At 38.5% G+C, this 24,104-nt stretch overlaps 1 protein-coding gene across 1 annotated transcript; it reads left to right on the top strand.

The window, feature by feature from the left end:
* The first annotated feature begins 6,071 nt into the window (after window positions 1-6,071).
* LOC110898141 (NAC domain-containing protein 87) lies at window positions 6,072-8,391 on the top strand. Its single transcript, XM_022144895.2, has 3 exons — window positions 6,072-6,422; window positions 7,011-7,303; window positions 7,418-8,391. The coding sequence occupies exons 1-3, from the start codon at window positions 6,230-6,232 to the stop codon at window positions 8,087-8,089; spliced, it is 1,158 nt and encodes a 385-aa protein (XP_022000587.1). The 5' UTR covers window positions 6,072-6,229; the 3' UTR covers window positions 8,090-8,391.
* Window positions 8,392-24,104: the final 15,713 nt, after the last annotated feature.

A 24,104-nucleotide genomic window follows, 5' to 3' on the forward strand; every position in this document is an offset into this window, starting at 1 on the left:
GTTGAACACATGTAATTTTATATAACAAACAATAAAAAGTTATATCTTTATAAATCCTATGTATTATATGTATTGAATAAATCTAATTTTATATACTACATAATAAAAAAAAAAGTTATATTTTTAAAACCCCAAGTATTACACGAGTTGCATAAATATAATTTTGTATAGTAAAAAATAAAAATGTTATATCTTTAAAAAACCTCTTTTATTACACGGGTTGAATGAATCTAATAAAAAATTATACCTTAAAAAAAACTAACGGATATACTCGATATACGATGGATGGGGTGATTGCGGTGATTATTTTTATAAATGTCACGTAAACATAGTGATTACCGCATTTGAGTTGAGAATTGAACACGAAAATATAAGTATGGAACTGATGCGTGTGTAGTGTAATATATTTTAGACATATAATTAAGCCCTTTTTACACCTTTAGCCAAGTTTTAAATTTATAAAACACGATATTCACTAACACTAAACACACATATGGGCAAGTGCACCCATCGTGGACGTAGTATAGTGTTGGTAAGATACCGAGGTCGTCCAAGGACACAAGAGCTTTTAATACCGGTTTATCCTCAACGTCTAATCAAATCAAAAGTTAGAAAGAATGTTTTTAACTAAGAAAATAAAAACTAACTAAATGCTGAAAAATAAAAATAAAATAAAAACAGATAGACAAGATGAATCACTTGGTTCCGACTCGTGTATTAGTATAACCTTTGATTATTTTCGCACTTTTGCACTTGTTTAAGAGATTATCTTAGTTATTGTAGTAGGCCCCTCTTTTGAAGGCGACGTTACCCTCAACCCAGTAGTTTGAGTCAGCAAGGATACAATCCTAAAGGGTTGAATTATTGGAAGATAATGAATTAAGTTATTAATGCAAATTGTGGTAGGCCCCGCTTTTGGCGGTGACGTTACCCTCGGCTAAGTAGTCTGAGTCAGCAGGGATACAGTCCTAAATAGCCGGGTTATAGTATTAATAGTAATTAACTTATGAGGGGGTCAAAGAGTTTGGATCTCTGCCATCCAATACCTATGGGCATTGAAGGAGATCCTACTAAATTTGACCCAGGTCCCCTGCAGGACCTCTAAACGCTGAACAAGGGCAAGACCCTTACCAAACCGTTCCCTTAACCCCCGACCAGGTAGCCAACATACCTCCATATAGACCGTGGAGATATGAATGGTGAAAATATTTTATTTTATATAGACAGTAAAATAATGCCAAGACACCACGGACAAACGATAAGGAAAGATCACCTTCAACATAAGCAACTAGTTATTAAAGTCATTAATACAAAACCAAATAAAAAGTGCAAAAGATTAAAAATAAAAAGTATTATACTAAACACTTGTCTTCACCAAGTGATGTAAGAGACTTAGGCAAACATGGCCTTGATTGTCAAGAACTCTTACTATCAATCTTGGATCCCGAGACGACTCACACACTCTACGATGGACAATGGATGATGGTGGTGGATGATGGTGTTATGGTGGTGGTGGGTGGTGGATGAAGTGTGAGAGAGGTGGTGTGCCAAGGGATGGATTGGAATGAAACCAAGCACTCCTATTTATAGGCTGAACAGAAGGCTGGGCACGGCCCCGTGTCCGCTGGACACGCCCCCGTGCCCGTCTGACACTCTCTCTCTTCATTAATTGTAATTCGCAATTACAATTAATGCGCCTGCTGTACTTTCGCCACGCCCCCCGTGTTCACTGGACACGGCCCCGTGGTGGGCAATAGAAGCTTCTACAGGTTTGTCTTTTCTGCTGCTTCTTAGGCACGGCCCCGTGCTGGCTGAGCACGGGGCGTGTTCAGGCTTCTGTTTTCTCTTCTTTGCTTGGGAAGATGCCGTTGAGGGTTCGGGCAGTCTACTTTTATTCCTTTTCTTGTATTTTTGTTAGAATTAGCTGTCTTTTTGCTTCTTTTGTGAATTTGAACTCATTTCATCCTGAAAATACAAAAGGAAGACAAAAACACTCTTTTTCCAACATTAGTACTTAAAAAGGGTTAGTTTTATGCCTTAATTGATGTCATTTATATGTTGCATTTTACACACATCAGAACCAAGAAACACGTTTTAAACAATTTTGAAATAGGTTCTACCCTTAACTATTTTCGTTTAATAAAATAAATAAATCATTTAAATTAACTGAGTTAGGGTTAAAGGACATAACTTACAAGAGTTTACAAACATCGAGTACGTTTTCTATAATTATTGAAGACAAAGGACACAGTTTGCAATAAGTGACATACATAAAGGACGATTTTTGTAATTTACTCTATTTTAAAATATTATATATATTATCTCCTATATGAATTGTTTAAATTTATATTAAATTTAATTGTATAATTATCTATTAATTGATATTAATTATCTATAAAAATAGATGGCTTCAATGAATGACACGTGTCCAAAACTTGGTTTCTTTTATTATAGTAGATAGATATAGTAAATTTTAAACTATACATATGTGTATATATATTAAGAAAAAATTAGAAAAATGTGTGGACTAAAATGTTTCTCAAGTTTTTCAACTATATAAATAGAGATGGATAAAAAAAAAAAGGTGTGTAAATAAGATATGGGGACGTACTAATAAGATAACTCTTATTAACAAGCATAAGTAAGATTTTATATTTATTAACAAGCATAAGTGAGATTTTATTTTATATATTAAACAAACAAACATAAAAGTTTATTTTTGATAAAGGTAAACAAACTAAGGGTGGAGATACAATAGGAAGTTTATTTGGCTAGAAAGGCTAGGAAGTGATCTTGACCATCCATTAAGTTAATCAAGGGCTAAGATTAAATCAGGGAAATTGAAAGGAAGAAAAGAGGCGCGTGAGTTTGTTCAAGGGTATTCTAGTCAATCCAAGCTAATAGTTTCTCTCTCCTCCAATTCCCCCCCCCCCATTTTTTAAACATTAATAACTCTTTCATACGACATTATTTTTTTATAAAAATTGCACAAAAAAACGAGCGTTTTTTATCTTTAAAACGAGTATACTATTGCTATATTAAAAAAAAATTTAACCCAGTTGTGTAAAACGCAATAGAAAAACCATCAGTTACGTAAAACGCAATGAAAAAAAAAACCTAAAAAATGACATTTTTCTAAAACGCAATGCACCAAAAACACAAAGAAATGACTTATATGTAAAACGCAATGGCCAGAAAACACAAACAAATGTCTTATTTCTAAAACGCAATGGACTGAAAACACATAAAAAAGTGTTTTACCTAAAACGCAATGCACAAAAAACACAAAAAAAAATGTCTTATTTGTAAAACGCAATGGCCAGAAAACACAAAGAAATGTTTTATTTGTAAAACGCAATGGCCAGAAAACACTTAAAAATGTCTCATTCCTAAAACGTAATGACCAAAAAAAACAAAAGAAAGTGTTCTCTGTAAAACGCAATGGACTGAAAACACCTAAAAATGTGTTTTACCTAAAATGCAATGACTAAAAACACTTCAAAAATGTGTTTTACCTAAAACGCAATGACTAAAGATACTTAAAAATGTGTTTTTTCTAAAACGCAATAGCCAGAAAACACATAAAACTCTCTTATTTCTAAAACGCAATGGACACATAAAACTGTTTATGAATTGTCTGTGAACTGTCTGAATTGTCTACGAATTACTGTCTTCGAAATGAGCCAATTTCTGGAAAATTAATTTTTCTGATGCGTTTTTTAGCTCAACCCCAGCCAGGGGCTCTGCCCCTTGGACCCCGCCAGGGGCTGCCGCCCCCGGACCCCCGCCAAGATCGTAAAACGCAATGACTAAATAAAAACCCAGATCGTGAAAATGAAATTAAAGAATTTCTTACATGGATCGAAGCCGGTTTCTTCATCAATTGACGAAATTTGAATGAAAGAAACACTTATCAGCGATTGAATCGAACAAATCGAGTGATTATCTTCAAAATCACCAGAAAAAACGAGTTTTTGAATGAAATTAAACTGGGTTTTCTTCGAAAAAAGCTGAAGAACACGTTGATCGGGTGGTTTAATCATTGATTGATGACGAAAATCACACTATAATGTAGTGATTATTGAGATAGTAAGTGAAGAAAAGGTTGGAGATGGTGGATTTTGAAAATGGTGGGTTTTGAAGTAACTGGAGAGAAGAAGGAAGAAGAAGAAATGATGAGATTGACTAAAATACTCTTTCTCTTTATTTTAAAATTTGCCACATGTCATAATCCTATGGATTCCTATCCTTCCTAGCCAAAATTAACTTCCTATTTGATCTTTTCCCAACAAACTAATACTAAAACTTTACATATGTTAATATACATTCGTGAATATAAACATATATCTGTTTAGATTTGTTCGTACATGTTTCATTATATAACATTTTTAACAATTTAGTACACAATAATCACAGAAAAACGTATAAGAAAACTACATGTATTTCGTTTACATTGAATGAATACAAATAAACAAGAACCCATTTTTCTTCTTAACTAAGTAGTTAATGTGGTAAAGTATCGGATTTCGGTCTTGACCGATATTTGAGATATCAGTTATCATAGTGGGATATTGATGGGATATCGGTAATTTTAATATCATGCAAAATTTGTATATATAGCAATTTAACACTAACAATTCAGTATATTCTCCTACCATTAACAAATTAACCTTTTGCAACTTGCAAAACACTAACAATTGTTGCAGCTAGCAAGTAGAATCTGACTAATACTTAAAACACTAACATTTAACACTAACAACTAATAATTAAGACTTAAAACACTAATAACAGCAATAAGAAGAAAGAAGAATGGTAGAAATAAGAAGAAATGTACTGATATCGGGAAAATTTGTGATATACTGGAAGAATATATCGATCAATATCACCGATTGTATCGGTACCGATATTTTGCACCGTTATCTCGGTAGGGGACCGATAACCAATATATCACTGATATATCGGTAAATATATCGGGATATTAACCACACAACTTCTTAATATAAAAAAGCGATAAAACTTGTGTTGGCGGTAATTCCCGACTCATCACAAGTCGGTGATGTGAAAAGGGTGATAAAGGAGTTCAAGTCACAAGTTGGTGAACTTGAGGGATCAATGTTGACAAGTTGGTCATAATTGGTTAAGTTTCCTAATTACATTATAATTATATTTGGTAATGTCTTGGTCACCAAGTTAGGGTTATATGATAATGTCTTGGTCACCAAGTTAGGGTAAGCCTATATAAACCAAGGTAGGATTAGGCATTATTAAGATAAGAGAGACAAGAGACTAAAGAGAAACCGAGTTATGGTTTGAGAGTCTGTAATCAGTTTTGAGTTATTTTCTGATTAATAAGATTGAGAGTTATTCGATCTAAATTCTCTTCTTCATCTTTTCTATTCAGATTGATTGTCGATTGGGACTTGAACTTGTTTGTTTAAGCGTTCATATCTACTCATTTATTCCATGGTTGCAAAAGTTGCTAGGCGCTCTCTAATAGGATTCGGGAGTACTCGGGAAGTACTCGGTTTAGGCGGAGATTACTCGGGGAGTAATTGGCATGGGAGACCAGTACTCGTGCCTCGGCAGCCTACCTTGTAGCGAGTACTCGGGGAGTACTCGAAGCCTAGGCGGGACTTTTACAACCATGATTTATTCCATTAAACTTAAACGAACAAACATGTTAGTTTAGTTTGTCATAGTTAATTTGTGATAAATTTATTACAAACTAAAAAAAAAATTATCTTATGCATACGATCTAGTGGTCCAAGTCAATATAATGACTGGTCGATGCGTAAGCTTCTACAAGATATTAAGATAACTATCACAATTAAACTATTATTAACATTTATATTAACTGTATCCTAAACACAAGCATATTTTAATCTTTACAAAAAATTCTTACCTCATATATACGTATACATATACGTGACAGAATATGAATACACCATCCAATAACACTTTCTGTAATAAAAAGTCCAAAAGTTTGACAAAAGGCAAATACAAAGAGTATTCCTCAAGAAGTTGCTTGCATTCCACGCAACTATTCTATTTAAACCCTATTTCTTCCCTTCATTTTCTCTTTCTAAATCGCTCTATCAATCTTCGTTTCTATTAAAGAAACAACAAGATTAAAGCTCACTAGTTTCTCCTATTCAGTTGTGTAGCTAATCGCGTAAAAACTCCTGTTTTAACTGATTATATTTGTAATTTGTAATTTGTGAGTATTGTAATGGAAGGAGTTTCAACGGTGGTGAACGAAGGTGATGACGCGTTGATCGGGTTACCTCCTGGATTCAGATTTCATCCGACGGATGAAGAGATAATAACTCATTATCTTACGCGTAGAGTTGTTGACAAAAGTTTTACAGCTAGTGCTGTTGGAGATGTTGATCTGAACAAGTGTGAGCCATGGGATTTACATAGTAAGTTGTTTAAATCAGGCTTCGATTATATTTTGTCGACTTATGTTAGCAATATTATTGCACTGTCTGCTTAAGAATTTTTATTAACATATTTTAATTCTTCACCTAGTAATGAATTTGGAGAACTGTATTATTTTCATATAAATATATGATGACGACTCAAAGTAAATTTATCGTATAAATTGCACTATATATCTTACCTCAAATTTTATGATTTATGAAGATCATGTTACGAATCGTCGTTTAATGAATTTGAAGATGATCTTCGGTTAAATTCAGATAATTAGACATGATTTTGGTCAATTTTGATTTACTTTTATTATGTTTTAATTGTATTTTCCAATAAAATTATCATATTATCTCGAAATTTTTCTATAAATTGTTAGATCTAGATATGATTTAGGTCGATTTTGATTTATTTTCATTATAAAAAGGAATACACGAAATTGTGTCATAATTACAATTCTAAAAAGTCTATAATAATTACTAATTAAAGCTGTATAATCATAATTCAAAAAGTCTAAAACGATTAGGTCAAAATTAAAAATAGTTGGAATGAATGACTAATTGGAAAATAATATGTTACAGAGAAAGCAAAGATGGGGGAGAAGGAGTGGTACTTCTTCTGTCAAAGAGACCGAAAATATCCGACCGGAATGCGAACAAACCGAGCCACGGATTCCGGCTACTGGAAGGCGACCGGAAAAGATAAGGAGATATTTAAAAAAGGAAAATCCGGTGCCGGAAAGTTGGTGGGGATGAAGAAGACACTTGTGTTTTACAAAGGAAGAGCTCCTAAAGGAGTGAAAACCAATTGGGTCATGCATGAGTTTAGACTTGAAGGGGATTTCTCTTATTACAACATGCCTAGAGCCTCTAAGGTACAACTCATTATATGTTTTCACTTTTAAGTTAAAAGTAGGTTACATTTCAATATTTATTTATAACCTTTTGAAGTTTATAAAATAATTATTTTATTGGTTTAATGATTTCAGGATGAATGGGTAGTGTGTCGGATTGTTGAGAAGAACGCTGAGGCTATAAAAACCCCAAACTTGGATACAGGTCATGGGATGACGAGGATAAACTCTTTTGTGGTGGACGAGTTTTTCGATAGTCCACCATGGTTGCCGCCGTTAATGGATTCACCGGCTCCTTGTGTTGATCCGGATAGACCGGGGTCGAGTTTTACTCACTCGGGTAAAAACAACATTACCAATGACAATGAAAGTTATGGTGTTAGAAAAGTTGAGGGTTTGGTTGGAAATGAAAACTACCCATCCTATTTCCCTCATGATCAATCTCAAGTACTTCAAAGTGACCAAGATTACAAAAACTTTATTGTTTCACCTTATAGTTACAACTTTGACACCAACTCATTCCTAATGAGCCCATTCATTGATGACCACCAAAGTGACTTCACTTTTAGTACCAATTTCCCATATCTATCATCCGGGCCAACACATTACAACGATGGGTGCAGTGTGCTAGATGGGGGTGATGAGAAAGCGGTCGGGCGATGTGAGGTCGACCCATATGTTGCAAATAACACCAACCAATCAAGCAAAATAAGTGTGTCATCACAAGATACAGGGATTAGTACTGACATCACTACAGAAGCATCTTCTGCACCCATGCATGATATCTACCGGTATAAGGCCTTGTGATAATCTAGATGAACGCGTTGCACTTTCAGAGCTGGATTCTTTGTTGGAATATTTATCAACAAAGATACGACGATGGCTTGATTTAATTAATCATTTGACCTTTATTGTTGATCAAAATAATTGTTTCTTAGGATCTTCTAATGTAGTTTCTCTCCTAGGGTAGATAGTGAGTGTGACTTATCTTTTGTTGGTTTGTGTTTAGAATAGGAAATGAATCTGATGTGACCAAAGTTCATGTAAATTCAATTTAAAATTATGTACATAACTTTATTTTAATCTTAATTTAAACTTGATAGTTTGTATTTAAGTGTCATGACTTTACATACATAACATAACTAAGTGTCATGAAATTATATACATAACTTATTTATATGTATATTTTAAACTTGGTTGTTTGTACATGAGTAAGTGTAATGAAGTTATGTACATAATTAAATACTAATTTAAACTAGGCGGTTAGAATATAACTAGCTAGTAAGTAATCAAGTCCTGATAAATGCATAATTAGTAAGTAATCAAGCCATAAGATGTTCAACACAATTAAGCCTCACTTAACACATGATTCACATTTATTAAACTTGTTTTGCTTTTAATTCATTAAGAAAATCCATTTTAATTGACCTCAGGTTCGAACCTGTGCGGCTGTCATTCCCACCCGTTTCCATGCCTCCTTTTCCTTCGTCTCTGACCAGGACCGGAGGGGTAGCCTGCCTCAACCTGACGGGACTGGAGTTGCAGGCCCGGCTAACGTGTCCAGATATACACGTTTTGTAGATAAAAAACGCACCACATTAATTATGACAAATTTACATAATACATATGATCTTCGTTCACAAAATAACCAAAAGAACAAAAACTTGTATGTTGTTGGATCAATTTTACCAGATCACAATGTGACTCGCCAGTCACAAAACTTGATTTGTGCCCCCACAAAGATTAGAAAAATTGACTATATTACATAAAAAGCGCTCCACAGTTTTTTATAACTATGACATTTACGTGATACATATGATCTTAGTTCACACAATAATAGAAAAAAAAACTTGTACGTTATTGGATCAACTTGACTAGATCACAAAAGTGACTCGCCAGTCGCAATACATGATTCGTGTCCCGCAAAGATCAGAAAAAAAAAAAGCACAACAACAAATATGACGAAAACGGGTGTGAATTAGTGTATACATACAAAACACATCCCAAAAGGCCAAAAGTGTGACACTCAAAATATCTAAGACGGTGTGACGTGCATCAACAACAGGTCTTTGGTTCAACAACATTAGCAAACTCTTCTCAGACGAATGGTGTAGAATCAGGGAGTGTGTGTAGTCGATAAATATGATGTTCAATGTTATTTCTAGCTAATGGATTGATGATTGTATAAAATGAGAATAAGGGGCTAATTGTTTAACTCTTAATGTTTCAGACCTCTTACTGGTTCAGCACTTAATGGTTCAGACTGTTTGTTTCACGAGCAGGTGTCTGAATGGTTCAGACATTTGCCTCTGAATGGTTAAGCATTATACAGAGTTTGAATGGTTAAGACCTCTAATCTGAATTGGTCAGAAATTTGTCTCTGAACAGTTAAACATTATGCAGGCTATTACTGATTCAGACCTCTTACTGATTCAACATTTAATGATTCAGACCTTTTACTGATGGTTCAGCACTTAAGTTGAAGATGGTATATTCCATCCGGTTGGTTGAATTGTGGAGTAAGGTTTGCAAATTGTGTCAGAAGACTTAAACGCAGCATGTGGCGAAATTCTAGGGGTTTATAAATTACAGCTGTCCAAATATTATTTATTAATATAATAATTCTCTCAGCCACCGCAGCCGCGGTTTGCATATTTAACGGACACGCTTCCGGCGGCATAATAATAAATACGACGATGATTCTTTCATCATCGGAATCTTTTTACGTTATATTCTTCCACCGCCGGCATATACTATTAGTATTACTATACTAAACTACTATTGTTTCCCTCTTCCGTAAGTATCTCCTAATTATTGGAATATCATTCTTGTAAGCAATCTTAAATCATCTATCATCATATTCATTAAATCTCACCATGATGATACTCCAGTGGTCCGTCAATAATTCAAATTTGTTGTTCAAAAAAAAAAAAAAAAAAAATAGGACAAAATTAAGATAGAATCTGAGTAGGATAAGATTTAGACAACCTTCCCTCTACCCCGTAGGAATAGAGAGACTCCTTCCAGTGAGACCCCCGGCTCGATAGTAGTTTTGCATCAAGTCTTGGACATAAGGCATATAACACTTAGCAATTAAGACAAAAACTGATTAGTGCATGTACTCTATTGTCTTTCGGCTATCAACACCACCACATGATGCATGATTAACCATCCCCCTCTTTTAACGTTATTTTCACGAAATTAGTAAATTAACGTTAAAATTCGTGCACTTTCACTTTTGCCCCCCAAGCCCACACACGTATATACATTATATGAGCATAGGGGTGTTCAAAAAACTCGTGGCTCGCAGCTCGCTCGAAAAAAACTCGGCTCAAAATTGGCTTGGTTGTTAACGAGCTAGCTCGGTTTGTAAACGAGCCGAGCTTGAGCTTGGTCTCGGTCTCGTTCGGCTCGTGAGCTGGCTCGATAAGGTTAAATTAAATGGCAATTATGGCCCTTAGTCTATGAAGAAATTCTTTTTTAAGGGCTTTTAAGTAGTAAATTTTGCGGTTTTTTGTTAGTTCGAGCTAGATTAAGCCGAGCCGAGCTAGCTCGAATTCTAATCGAGTTGAGCTCGAGACTCAAATCTCAGCTCGATTTGAAATTCGAGTTCAAACCGAGCCAGCTCGAATCGAGTTTGAGTCGAGCTCGAGCTGGGTCTAGCTCGGCTCGACTCGGCTCGTTTACAGCCCTATATGAGCATACCGCAAGTGGAGCGTGTAAGCAATCTTAAATAATATAAATAAATAAATAAATAAATGTATCTCGCATTATCTGACATCGTGGTGGTTAAGGTGTGTGTCACAGACATGTGGACAATTAAAAAGTCGGCGTTCAAATTCTGCACAATACGGGTTGTGGTGTATCATGTATGTAGGGTTGTAAACGTACCGAACGAACACGGACAAAGGTGTTCACCGTTTTCGTTCGTTAAGAAAATAAATGTGTTCGCGAACGGTTCATAAACACTTAACGAACGAGATTTTATGTTCGTGTTCGTTCATTAAGGAACTGAGCGTGTCCACGAACACAAATGAATTTAGCGAATGCAACGAAGGCTAAAGGTGGATGGCCCAGAGAGTAGCACTGGAACTTGAAGCTCTAATTGTGGAACGGATGTTGACCATATTCGTCAGTGTAATTAATGAGAAATGAAAGTGGAATAGTGTATAAACACGGTAGAAATAAGATTTCCTAGTTTATTTGTTAGGGTAATAAAATAAATAAAAATCAAATAATATAAAAAATATAGATAAAATATATGAAAGTACAAAAATGTTTCATTAAAACATAAACAAATGAACAAACGAATGAATGTTCACGAACAAGGAAATAAATATTGTTCGCTGAACGTTCGATTCGTTTACAACCAATATATGTATCCTAGAAAATCTAAGGGGCTGTTTGGTAGCCTCTTAATGACCATTCAGATGTTACCTCTTAATGGTTTAAAACCTCTGAATGAATAAGAGATAACCTCAAGTCTGAATGGTTAAGAGGTAACCTCTGAATGGTAAATCATCACATGTCACATTCTTCTACCTTCTCATTAGTAAATTCTTAATAGTTCATTAAGAGGTAGTCTCTTAATGACCATTCAAAGGCTACCAAACAGAGCCCTTAAGTAATATTGTTTTTTTTTAGAAAAATAAACACTATGACCGATCATTTGTAGTTTATCTCCATACGACTTATTTTCATGCATATAAATTCTTAATTAATCTTTTATGGTATATGAGATGAATTAACTATATATTAATGTTTTTAAAGAAGTGCAACTAATGTGTTTTGTTTACCCGATTCAACTAATACTATTAATGACATTTAATATGTTAAGGTGACGTTAATATATATAATAATAAAATTTAAGTAGAGAAAAGTAAATATACCTCTAGAGTTAATAGGGCTCAGTTTAAATGAGAACCACTACGAGTTATGAGAACCGTGAGAACTTTTTCTTTCCGCGCGAGCTAGGCCAAATTTTTTTGCACAAACGTAGATAAAAATATTATAAACACATATGTAAAAAAAGTAAAAAAAAAAATAGTCGCATCGGTAGTTTTGACTGATGCAAGTTTTTTTTACGCGCTGTTGTAATTTTGTACGAAGATAAATATTTTTTATGCCTCATGTAAATGTGGGTATGCAACATTTTTTAATTTTTTTTTTGGCTAAAACAAGTGATTTTTTATGACTTTTGAGGAAAAAAATTCAAAAAAACCTTTTGAATTACCTAGTTCTCACAGTTCTTACAACTCAAGTTTGTTCTCATTTTAACCCATCCTAAAATTGATATATGTATATATGATATGTGTGATGGTTGGATATAATGAAAACATTATATATATATATATATATATATATATATATATATATATATATTGTAATTCTCATAATTATCTACTTACATGATATGTATGATGGTTAGATATAATGAACTTTATATACATATGTTTATTGTAATTTTTATAATTATCCATTTACGATTCTCGTTAATTTATATGAGTTTGTTATCAACCAGATCAGTCTTTTGGGTTAAGTTCTCTTTTTACGCTATATAATAAACTCTCTCATAATTAAAGGGTATATTGAAAATGATTTTAATTAACGGTTCATTCTTTTATGTCAATAACAATGTATTTTACAAATGTTTTATTATCCATTTGTTTTACATGATGTAAAGTTTAGACACGACACCCTCATGGTTTTTGCGAAAGGGATATAAGACAATAGTGTTTTCAAGTCATATATACACAAATTTATGCATACAGCCGTCTTTTGTGAGTGTTGTCTTCTAGACTTATCGATAAATAGGGTCGAATTTTGTAACGTGGCAATCAATAAGAACAGGAAAATATGTATGGTTAACATCATCCATGAATTAGGGAATTGTGCTTTACAAAGATATCCAAAAGGGTCCAATAATTGTTGCATTTGGTACACGTTATATTCAAAGTGGATGTCATTGCTAATTACAAACAACATCTTCTTCATGTACTTATCCTTGTGGTTTATCTTTTTAAATATTTAACAATCTGTAAAATGTTTAAACTTTTTTACATATGGTTCAATTGCATGGTATTTAAGAAACCATAAACAACATGCATAGGAGATAAGAATTCGATCTCGCAAAAGATTCTAGAAGTTGGATGAATTTGATAGTAGCTTCCCCATATGTATTCATACCAAGTAAGATCTTTGACCGCAGATGGTTAACCCCCATCTCTAATTTGAGATGTCGTTCTTGATTCTTCTTTACCCTCCAAATCGGTAGCAAGGTGAGGTATATGACGTTATGTAGGGCTGCAAACGAACACGAACAAACACGACCAAGACCTTGTTCGTGTTCGTTTGTTAAGAAATATATGTGTTAATGGACTAACGCCCCGCTTGCGGTGTGCACGTATAATGTATATATGTGTGGGCCCTCGGGGGGGGGAAGTGAAATTGCACTAATTTTAACGTTATTTAATTAATTTCGTGAAAATAACGTTAAAAGCGACGGACGGTTAATCACGCATCATATGGTGACATTGATAGCCAAAAAACAAAAGGGTACATACAAGTCAGGTCTAGGTTCAAGTAGTGCACATAAGTTTGCACAGAACTATCCAGTCAAGAACACGCAATGACCATGGCATACACATCGAACATGTTAAACAATTCAATTAAACACATAAGGTCCAAACTTGTGCGATCAGGATGTATTGGGCTGCAGTAACAGTGTAACCCAATAACATCTTGTGCGATTAGATAGTTGAAACCCAAAAAACTATTCGGCCCAACATGTTGTCGATCAGCACAGCCTTGTGCGATCCACAACATGTTGTGCGATCCAGTTAACACCCGGCCCAAACAAATAGAAGCCCAAATGTATATACACGACCCAAATAATAGCATCTTGTGCGGTCCGGACGGACTTGTGCGATCCGGATAACTTGTGCAACCGGGTATTGGGCTTTAAGGCCCAATAACCTAATAAAGTCCAAACAGTGTGTGTGGCCTAAGCCTTGTGCGATCAGCGCTGTCTTGTGCGATCCACAAGTCTTGTGCGATCATGCAGATTCTAGTTGTACTGTGCCTGATTTACTTGTACCCTTGTTGTGCGATTGTGTTGTGGGACTGGTCTTGTGCGGTCAGATCAGATTCCTATGTGATCTGATCTTGTGCGACCGAGAGGGACCTTGTGCGATTCGTTTTATTATCCGAAAATTATGCTAATCAGTTATATTGTTTCCATTATTCGAGTTATCAATCAACAACTAACAGTTTCCATCTAAAGAAATAATCGATCAAATCAAGCAATTTTCATTAATTTCTCATGAACCCTAATCATTTATCAAGCCTATCACTTAAACATATTAACATAGTTCATGTTCTTAATCACTAGCATGCATTCTAATCATAACAATCCCCACAATTCATTCAATGATTAACATATCATAATCGGTTATTATTCATTCGGTTCTAGATCATCAATCACATGACCATCAACTCTAAATCAGTCTAAGCACCCTACACAAGTGGATCGATCTACATGAACAACCTTAGTGATTTACAATCATAAGCAATCATTCTCTAAATCATTATGTGGAAACATATAAATCACTACTTCAAGAAACATACAATTGATAATTAAAACACTAACCGGAAAGCCAAAGTACTAGGTTGATTGAGATGGGGCTTCGGCTATGAGGATTGCCGTCGAACAAGAGAGAGAGGAGAGGAGAGAACTAGGGTTTGGTGTGTTATGTGTTTTTGCATAATAATGAGGAGTATACACCTCCCCTCAAAGGTTATGCGTGTAAAGGGAGTGGGCCGAACCCATCACAGGCTGCCCTTGATTCAGATACAAAGAGTATGGCCCGAATGGGCTTGTGCGATCAGTTCATTTTGTGTGATCTTATTACATACATACATGCACAACACATATTCACATAACATAACAACATAATATTTCATTAATCATCAAAGTTCACATAATCACATAGGGTCCACATACGTTACATTAAACACAAAAATGGATTCTGAAATACGAGTTGTCACATCATCCCCAAGTTGAAAGAAATTTCGTCCCGAAATTTAGCACGTACTCACTGAGGAAGCTAGTTAAGTTGCATGGTTTTCCTGGGGTGTCACATCCTTCCCCCGTTGGTTGGGAATTTCGTCCCGAAATTCCGCGGTAGCTTCAGCCTCAGTAGTGGTTTCGTTGTTCTTGAACAATTGGGGATACTTGTGTTTCATCTGATCTTCGCGTTCCCAGGTGAACTCTGGGCCACGACGGGAGTTCCAACGAACTCGAACAAGAGGGATTCTAGTATGTTTGAGAATCTTAACTTCTCGGTCAGTAATCTCTACTGGTTCCTCGACGAATCGCAGCTGTTCGTCGATAGTGAGTTCCTTCAAAGGAACTATGAGGGTCTCATCTGACAGACATTTCTTCAGATTCGACACGTGGAAAACGTTGTGAACTCCACTGAGTTCTGCCGGTAAGTTCAGTTTGTAGGCCACTTTGCCTATTTTCTCTATGATTTCGAAAGGTCCAACGTATCGCGGGTTAAGTTTGCCTCGTTTGCCAAAACGAACCACACCTTTCCAAGGTGAGACTTTGAGTAGCACTCGATCCCCAACCTGGAACTCGAGTGGTTTCCTGCGCTTATCAGCGTAGATTTTCTGACGGTCACGAGCTGGCCGCCATTCGCTGTCGTATCTGAGCAATCTTCTCAGTTGTGTCTACCACAAGTTCTGGGCCGGTGATTTGGCTGTCGCCAACTTCTACCCAGCAGAGAGGTGATCGGCATTTACGTCCGTACAATGCCTCAAACGGAGCGGCCTGGATACTGGTGTGGTAGCTGTTATTATATGAAAACTCCACTAACGGAAGATGCTTTTCCCAACCGTTACCAAAGTCGATTACACATGCCCTAAGCATGTCTTCGAGGGTTTGGATGGTGCGTTCAGACTGCCCATCCGTGTGCTCATGTCTAAGCGTGAGCCTAAGGATTTGTGCATAGCTTGCCACAGCTCAGAAGTAAAACGTGCATCACGCTCAGAAATAATAGAGGTTGGCACTCCGTGCCTTGACACTACTTCCTTTAAGTAAACGTCTTCTAGGGTAGAGAACTTGTCTGTTTCTTTGATAGCCAAAAAGTGTGCAGACTTGGTTAGTCGATCCACTATCACCCAAATAGTGTCATTTCCGCGTTGAGATCTAGGCAAGCCAGTAACGAAATCCATGGAAATTTGCTCCCATTTCCATTTCGGGATCTCTGGTTGTTGGAGTAGGCCCGATGGTTTCTGATATTCGGTCTTGACTCTCGCACAAGTCAAACACTTGCTAACGTAGGTTGCTATTTTGGGCTTTCATGCTAGGCCACCAATACATAGTTCTTAAGTCGTGCTACATCTTATCCGAACCAGGATGTACTGAATAACGAGACTTATGCGCTTCATCCGACACAAGCTCGCGTAAGTTTCCATAAAGTGGGACCCAAATGCTTCCCGTTACGTAGTAGGCGCCGTCTTCCTTTCATTCTAATCATTTCCTTGATCCTCGTAAGGACTCGGTCCTGACGTTCTCTGGTTTCAATGATTCAACCTGAGCATCTCATATCTGAGCAGGAAGACTAGATTGAATGGTAAGTTGTAACGCTCGCACGCGCCTAGGTGTAGTATCCTTTCGACTGAGGGCGTCGGCCACAACATTGGCTTTGCCTGGATGGTACTTGATCGCGCATTCGTAATCATTCAAAAGCTCAACCCATCGTCGTTGTCGCATATTCAACTCCTTTTGCTTGAAGATATGCTCGAGACTCCTGTGATCGGTGTAAATGGTGCACCTGGTACCGTACAGGTAATGTCTCCATATCTTAAGAGCAAAAACCACTGCTCCCAATTGCAAGTCATGCGTAGTGTAGTTCCTTTTGTGAACTTTAAGTTGACGTGACGCATAAGCAATGACCTTGTCACGTTGCATCAGCACACATCCAACACCTTGAATGGATGCGTCGCAATAAACCACAAAATCGTATGTGCCCTCTTGCAATGAGAGGATAGGTGCGCTGCAAAGTCTATCCTTTAAGTGCTGAAACGCTGTTTCCTGTGCATCACCCCAACGATAGGTGACACCCTTCTAAGTCAGCGAAGTGAGAGGTTGCGCAATCTTGGAGAAATCCTTGATAAACCTTCTGTAGTACCCTGCCAAGCCCAAGAATTGGCGGATTTCTGTTGGTGTACGGTGCGCAGGCCAGTTCTTGATCGAGTCTACTTTGGATGGATCAACATGAATCCCACCCTCATTCACCACGTGGCCTAGAAAGTGGACTTCACGAAGCCAAAAGTCGCATTTCGAGAACTTTGCATACAGCTGTTCTGCTCGAAGGAGTTCCAAAATAAGTCGTAGATGCTGATCGTGTTCCTCCTGACTCTTAGAATAGATCAGGATGTCGTCGATAAAAACGATGACGAATTTGTCCAGGTACGGTTTGCACACTCTGTTCATAAGATCCATGAAGACCGCTGGTGCGTTTGTCAACCCAAAAGGCATAACCAGGAACTCGTAATGTCCATAACGAGTTCTGAACGCTGTCTTAGAGATGTCCTCGTCTCAGACTCTCAGTTGGTGGTAACCTGACCTTAAGTCAATCTTCGAGTAGTAGCTCGACCCTTGCAGCTGGTCGAATAAGTCGTCAATGCGTGGAAGAGGATAGCGATTCTTCACGGTCACCTTGTTGAGTCCGCGATAGTCTATACACATTCGAAAGGTACCGTCTTTCTTCTTCACAAATAACACTGGAGCTCCCCTGGGCGAAGAGCTAGGACGAATGAAACCCTTTTCCAAGAGCTCTTGTAGTTGCGAAGATAGTTCTTCCAATTCTGATGGAGCTAAGCGATACGGTGCACGAGCTATTGGTGCTGCTCCAGGAGCTAGCTCGATTTGAAACTCGGCCTGACGATGAGGTGGAAGACCAGGTAATTCCTCAGGAAATACCTCAGGGAAATCGCGTACAGTTGGAATGTCTTCTATTCTCTTCTCTTTCGTTGATGCATCAGTAACGAGGGCTAAGATAGCTGCGTGACCCTTACGTAGACACTTCTAGGCCTTAAGGAAAGAGATGATGCCCACCCCAGCACCACTCTTGTCACCATGAATTACCAAAGGTTCTTCACCAGAACGGGGAATGCGGACGATCTTCTCCTTGCAAAGAATCTCTGCTCGATGCTGAGATAGCCAATCCATACCAATAACGATGTCGAAACTACCAAGAACGATGGGGATAAGATCGATAGAGAAAGTCTGACCCGCTAACACGAGATTACAACCCTTAACTATGTGCGTGGCCTCTAGAATTTTACCCTTTGCTAACTCTACTATGTGCTTGGTGTTCATAGGTGTTGGTGTGCGCTTGAGCATTTGAGTAACTTTTAAGGACACATAACTGGTATCGGCACCCGAATCAAATAAAACATTAACATAAAAGTCGTTCAGTAGGAACTTACCCATCACAACGTTGGGGTCATTCCTAGCATCCCCCTGACCAATCACGAACGCACGTCCCCTGGCAACATTGCCGTTGTTGTTACCTCCGTTGTTTCCATTTCCCTGGTTGTCGTTGTTCTGATTCTGGTTCAACTGTGGGCAGTGTCTCTTGAAATGATCCTCAGCACCGCACTGGTAACATCTCTTATTACCCTGTTGTTGCTGTTGCTGGTTCTGTGGGGCTTGTGGCTGCTGTTGTCGATTCTGGTTTGCAGGACGTGAGCTCCTACAATCTTTGGCTTCATGACCAAGCTTGTTACATCTCTGACAACGATCTTTGTTGCACGGCCCGCTGTGGTGCAAATTACATCGATTGCACTTAGGGTGGTTTCCCCTGTATCCACCCTGACTTCGATTACTAGAAGACTGTTGACTAGGGCTCCTGTACTCATCCGTCTTTCGCTGCTGGGACTGAGACTGAACCGAAGTGGAACCCTTGCTCAAATTTCCATCCCAGTTGCGTTTGTTGTCACTGGGAGCATCTGAAGTAGCTGTAGCAGCATTAACACGTTTTTGGCAATTTGTTCTGTTCTACCACCTGATCAGTGAGACGATGTGCAAGTCGAGTGACTTGTTGGATGGTGCCAAGATTAGCCGCGGTCACATGACTTTGAATTTCTGGCACTAGACCCTTGAGATACAGCTCGATACGTTTGATGGGAGGGTCTACCATAGTGGGACACAAAATAGCCAATTCATTTGATCTCTTCGTATAAGCTTCGATTTCAGACCCCGACATCTTTAAATTGAAGAACTCCACCTCTATTTGTGGATGTCGTCACGACTACAATACTCCTCCTTAATCAGATCCTTGAAGTCATTCCATGGGGTGGCACTAGCAGCTGCCAGTCCTAACATTTGAACCTGTGCTTTCCACCAGGTTAACGCAGCACCTTCGAGTGTTCCAGTAGCATACTTCACCCTACGAGCTTCAGGGCATTCACACATCTCAAAGACAGATTCGAGCTTCTCGAACCAGTGGAGGAGGCCTACAGCTCCTTCAGTACCACTGAAGGTATTAGGTCGACAATCCATGAAGGTTTTGAACGTACATGCAGGTGGTTGAGCATGCTGACCTGTCGTGCGAGAAAGAAAAGACATGGTTAAGCACGAGAGTTAGTTCACTAGGGCAGGATCTAAACATCCTATGATGGATCGAAGTGGCAGGTTATACCTCCTGCAGGGGCAGCTGCGAGTGCCACGGTAACTCGTTCGTTAATAAGAGCCGTCAGCTGGGCCTGAGTCAAGTTTACGCGTCCACTCATGATCTTCACATCGAAGGAAAGACATAAGTGAGAGGAGTGTCGTGAAAATGTATACGTGTAGAGTGACAGAAGAGAGCAAGCGCATGAAGTTTCAGGCAATAGTTGTTACGCTAAGTAAATGTACCATGATCTATTGCACTACTTAGTCTAACAGGCAGGTAATAGAAACATAGACCATATCACCTATTGTGTTGAGTCTTGCACGTGGAGCGAGCGTCGTTGTGGATCGTTGAGCACTGTACAGGTTATAGTCTGGTTTTATCAAAATCTTTTCCCTTTTTAAAACCAAGTTCACTATAACCAATGGCTCTGATACCAATCTGTCACACCCCCAAAATCCACACGCGAAGTATCACCGCTTGGAGGCGTGACATGACCAGGATCAAGTTACCAATCATATTGAACAAGCATGTAAGTAAGTTATAAAATCCAACACAATACAATTGGTGTCCAAACAAAACATAGTTTAAGTTGCAAGCGGAAGCATAATGTTGAAAACCAAAACATAAGTTTAAACGTTTCAATGTTTAGCATGGCACACAGCTGTCCATGTTCCACAACGACTCTTCCCACTCCCATGCAAGCTCCATAGATACCTAACGACCTGCAAGGCATGTAACAGAGTGTCAATAATAAAGTTGAGCGAGTTCACAGGAGGTGTTTGTTTTAAAGTAGTTTCTCAAGAACTAAGAGTTTGTTTGCAACTATGGTAAACCAACTTTCCTTGTTTCCCAAGTCATGATTAGTGGGGCTACCCCGTGTTATGAACCACTAGACTAGATGCATGTATTGGTGTCCTTGCCAACCGAGGACAGAGGTATGTACATGAGTACATAGGTTTATCGCAGGCGTCCTTCCCAATCCGAGGATAGTGTACGTATAAGAACACGTAGTTTTAGCGCAGGTGCCCTTCCCAAGCCGAGGACAGTGGTACGTAATGAGTACGTAAGATTAGCGCTGGCATCCTTCCCAAACCGAGGACGGTGGTACGTAATAAGTACGTAGGTTTAGCGCTGGCGTCCTTCCTAAACCGAGGACAGTGGTACGTAATGAGTACGTAAGTTTAGCGCTGGCGTCCTTCCCAAATTGAGGACGGTGGTACGTAATAAGTACGTAGGTTTAGCGCTGGCGTCCTTCCCAAACCGAGGACGGTGGTAAGTAGTCTAGTTGTGGCGAAAGTACAAGTTCCGTCTTAGCTTTTTAATCCCATTCCCAATCCACCGGGAATCCCATGCCTTAGAAGTGTGAACTCACCTTGGTTTGCTCGGCAGATACCCGAAAAGGTCACTTGTGCTATATGTGGTCAACCACGTCCTAACATGGTTACCATACAAGTCAGGTCTAGGTTCAAGTAGTGCACATAAGTTTACACAGAACTATCCAGTCAAGAACACGCAATGACCATGGCATACACGTCGAACATGTTAAACAATTCAGTTAAACACATAAGGTCCAAACTTGTGTGATCAGGATGTATTGGGCTGCAGTAACAGTGTCACACCCCAACCGATGGCGGAATCATCGGGGCGCGGCACTGAGCGAAACAGATTGTCCGGAAGTTTCCATAACAACTATTCATAAAATCCAGTTAAAGATACGTCCCATACCGTATCCCGAATAAACAAATATATTATTACAGATAACAACCAAACAAGTAGTTCTGTTCTGACAACTCAGATTCAAATATTATTACAACAATTGTTTATCTGCTTCTAGACCCCTATTCTGTTGACTTTCTGGCTGTAATGCCAGAGGACAAGATCTACAGACAACTATGCCCCAGACACTTGTTCTTGGCAGACTACCATTTGTTGGGGGCTTCTAGAAACTTATTCTAGCCTCGCTTTCCTAGCAAATAAGCATCCTAAATACCTATCACATACGTTAAAATAAAGTCAATACATATAATGTAAAGGTGAGCACACAAGTTTGATAATAGCATATAGAGTTTGGATAGTTTACGCATAACCAGCACGTACACAGAGGAAAACGAAGCATGTTAATTATCGACATGGACCTGTCGATACCAATGACTGCGGGTTGACCGTCCGAGACGGTTCGCAATACATGATTACTACCGTAATCCATGCAAGTAATTGTCCTTAACAACCCCCGTGTGAACGGGTGCTGAGTCCAAACTATAGTACTACGTCGTTAAGGCAGGTAGACAGCATTCCACGTGTAAACACAATCAACAAGCATTCATTAAGTCACGTAATACATGCATATTGGTTAGCGTTCAAATAGTTTGAGTAGTGTGATCGTTTATGTTTTGATATAAGCAACGTATGTAACACCCAAAAGTGCTAAAAGCAAAAAGGGATCGAGTATACTCACAGTGATTGATTATGGATTAAAGGGAGCGCTGAGAGTAGGGTTAGCCTGAATAGTTCAATAGCACAACAATGAGTAACGTGGAAATGTGAACAAATGTGGATGGATCGAATAGGCTGGTCGATCGAACGGCAGGTTCGATCGAACGGGCTGTTCGATCGGCTGGTATGTCCGTTTCGACAGTCCTGTTCGATCGGCCGGTAGGCTCGATCGGCTAGGCCATTCGAGTGGATTGTTTCTTCCTCTGGTGTGTTTGTGTTTGGGATTTGAACTTTTGAAGTTTTCGTTGTAGTATATGAGAACACTAAGGTGTTCTTACCTTTCAGGTCGATCGATCGAACGGTCCGTTCGATCGGCCGGCTTAACCGATCGGCTGGGAACTTTTGAAGTGGTTCTCAACAGGATGTCGCTCGATCGAACAGACTGTTCGATCGGCTGGCATTGTTTACTACGAACGAGTTGTAAAATCAATCAAGTGTTGAAGCATAGTATCTCATGATCCGAACAGTAATGTTCACCAATCGAGTAACATATTCAATCGAACACCACTTCGTCAATACCATACCTCAGGAAGTTTGAAAAGTGAGACGCCATGTGCTAGCCGATCGGCTGGCTCGGTCGATCGGCTGGCATGTCCGATCGGCTGGGCTGTTCGAACAGCCTAGCCGTTCGGCCAGCAAGTCTGACCTGGTCGGCCTTTCGTCTAACTCTTGGCTGTTTAATTACTTGTTGTCATATCGAGGTAGTTTGGTAACGAGTTAAACTATGATATCCTCCGTTCCTACTCGTTCCTTCGGCTTGGACAGGAATCACCCAAGTCCGGCCGGTGAACGGTTCGGAACGTCGATTTAGAGTTTAACCCATCGTCGGTGAACCTTGTATATAGAATCCGAATCTTGAACCTTTTAACTGTTAGAATGATTAGTTAGCCGGTTCAAGCTCTGTTTCTACCGGTTTTAAGGTTTCGAGTGTAAAAGGTTGAAGAAAGTTGGAAACTATTCATAAAAATGTTAAGATTCTTACAAATCTTAGTTTGTTTAGGTGGAAACCGGTCAGATCTAAGCTATTCATGGTTGAATGAGGCCAAGGTTTGGTGTTCTTCAAGAACACCATGATGACATCACCCAAGAACACTTAGATCTTGGTGATTTCATGGTTAGAAATCGAGTTTTGAAAGATAGAAAGGTGTAGAATCATGCAATGATCAAAATCGTACAAGAATTAGAGTGAAAACTTACCGGAGTTGAGAGAAATCTGAGAAAAGGTGAAGAAGAAGGCTGGTTCGGTCAGAGCTTTCCAAAAATAGAAAGTGTGACAATGACAGCCCTATTTATAGGCTCCAAAAGAGGAAAGTGGCAGCCGATCGGCCAGGAGCTCCGATCGAATGGGCTGCTCGATCGGCTAGGAAGATGCTAGCCGATCGGCTGGCCTGTTCGATCAGGATGCCTCCTGTTCGATCCGCGACCCACTTTGAGTATTTCGCGACGATTTTCGATGTTTCGATTTCGATGGGCGACGATATGAATACGATAGAGTTCCTAGTCAAATTACTTTCAGTCCCAATCACTATATCTACATACAAGCATCTACATTTCACGTTTCGTTGTCAGTTTCGATTGAGTTCGATTGCTTTTCGAGTTTCGATTCGATTTTCGATTGATTCGCTTGAGTACCACACCAAACA

This window comes from Helianthus annuus, chromosome 13 (assembly GCF_002127325.2).
Source record: "Helianthus annuus cultivar XRQ/B chromosome 13, HanXRQr2.0-SUNRISE, whole genome shotgun sequence".
NCBI classification, from domain to species: Eukaryota; Viridiplantae; Streptophyta; class Magnoliopsida; order Asterales; family Asteraceae; genus Helianthus; species Helianthus annuus.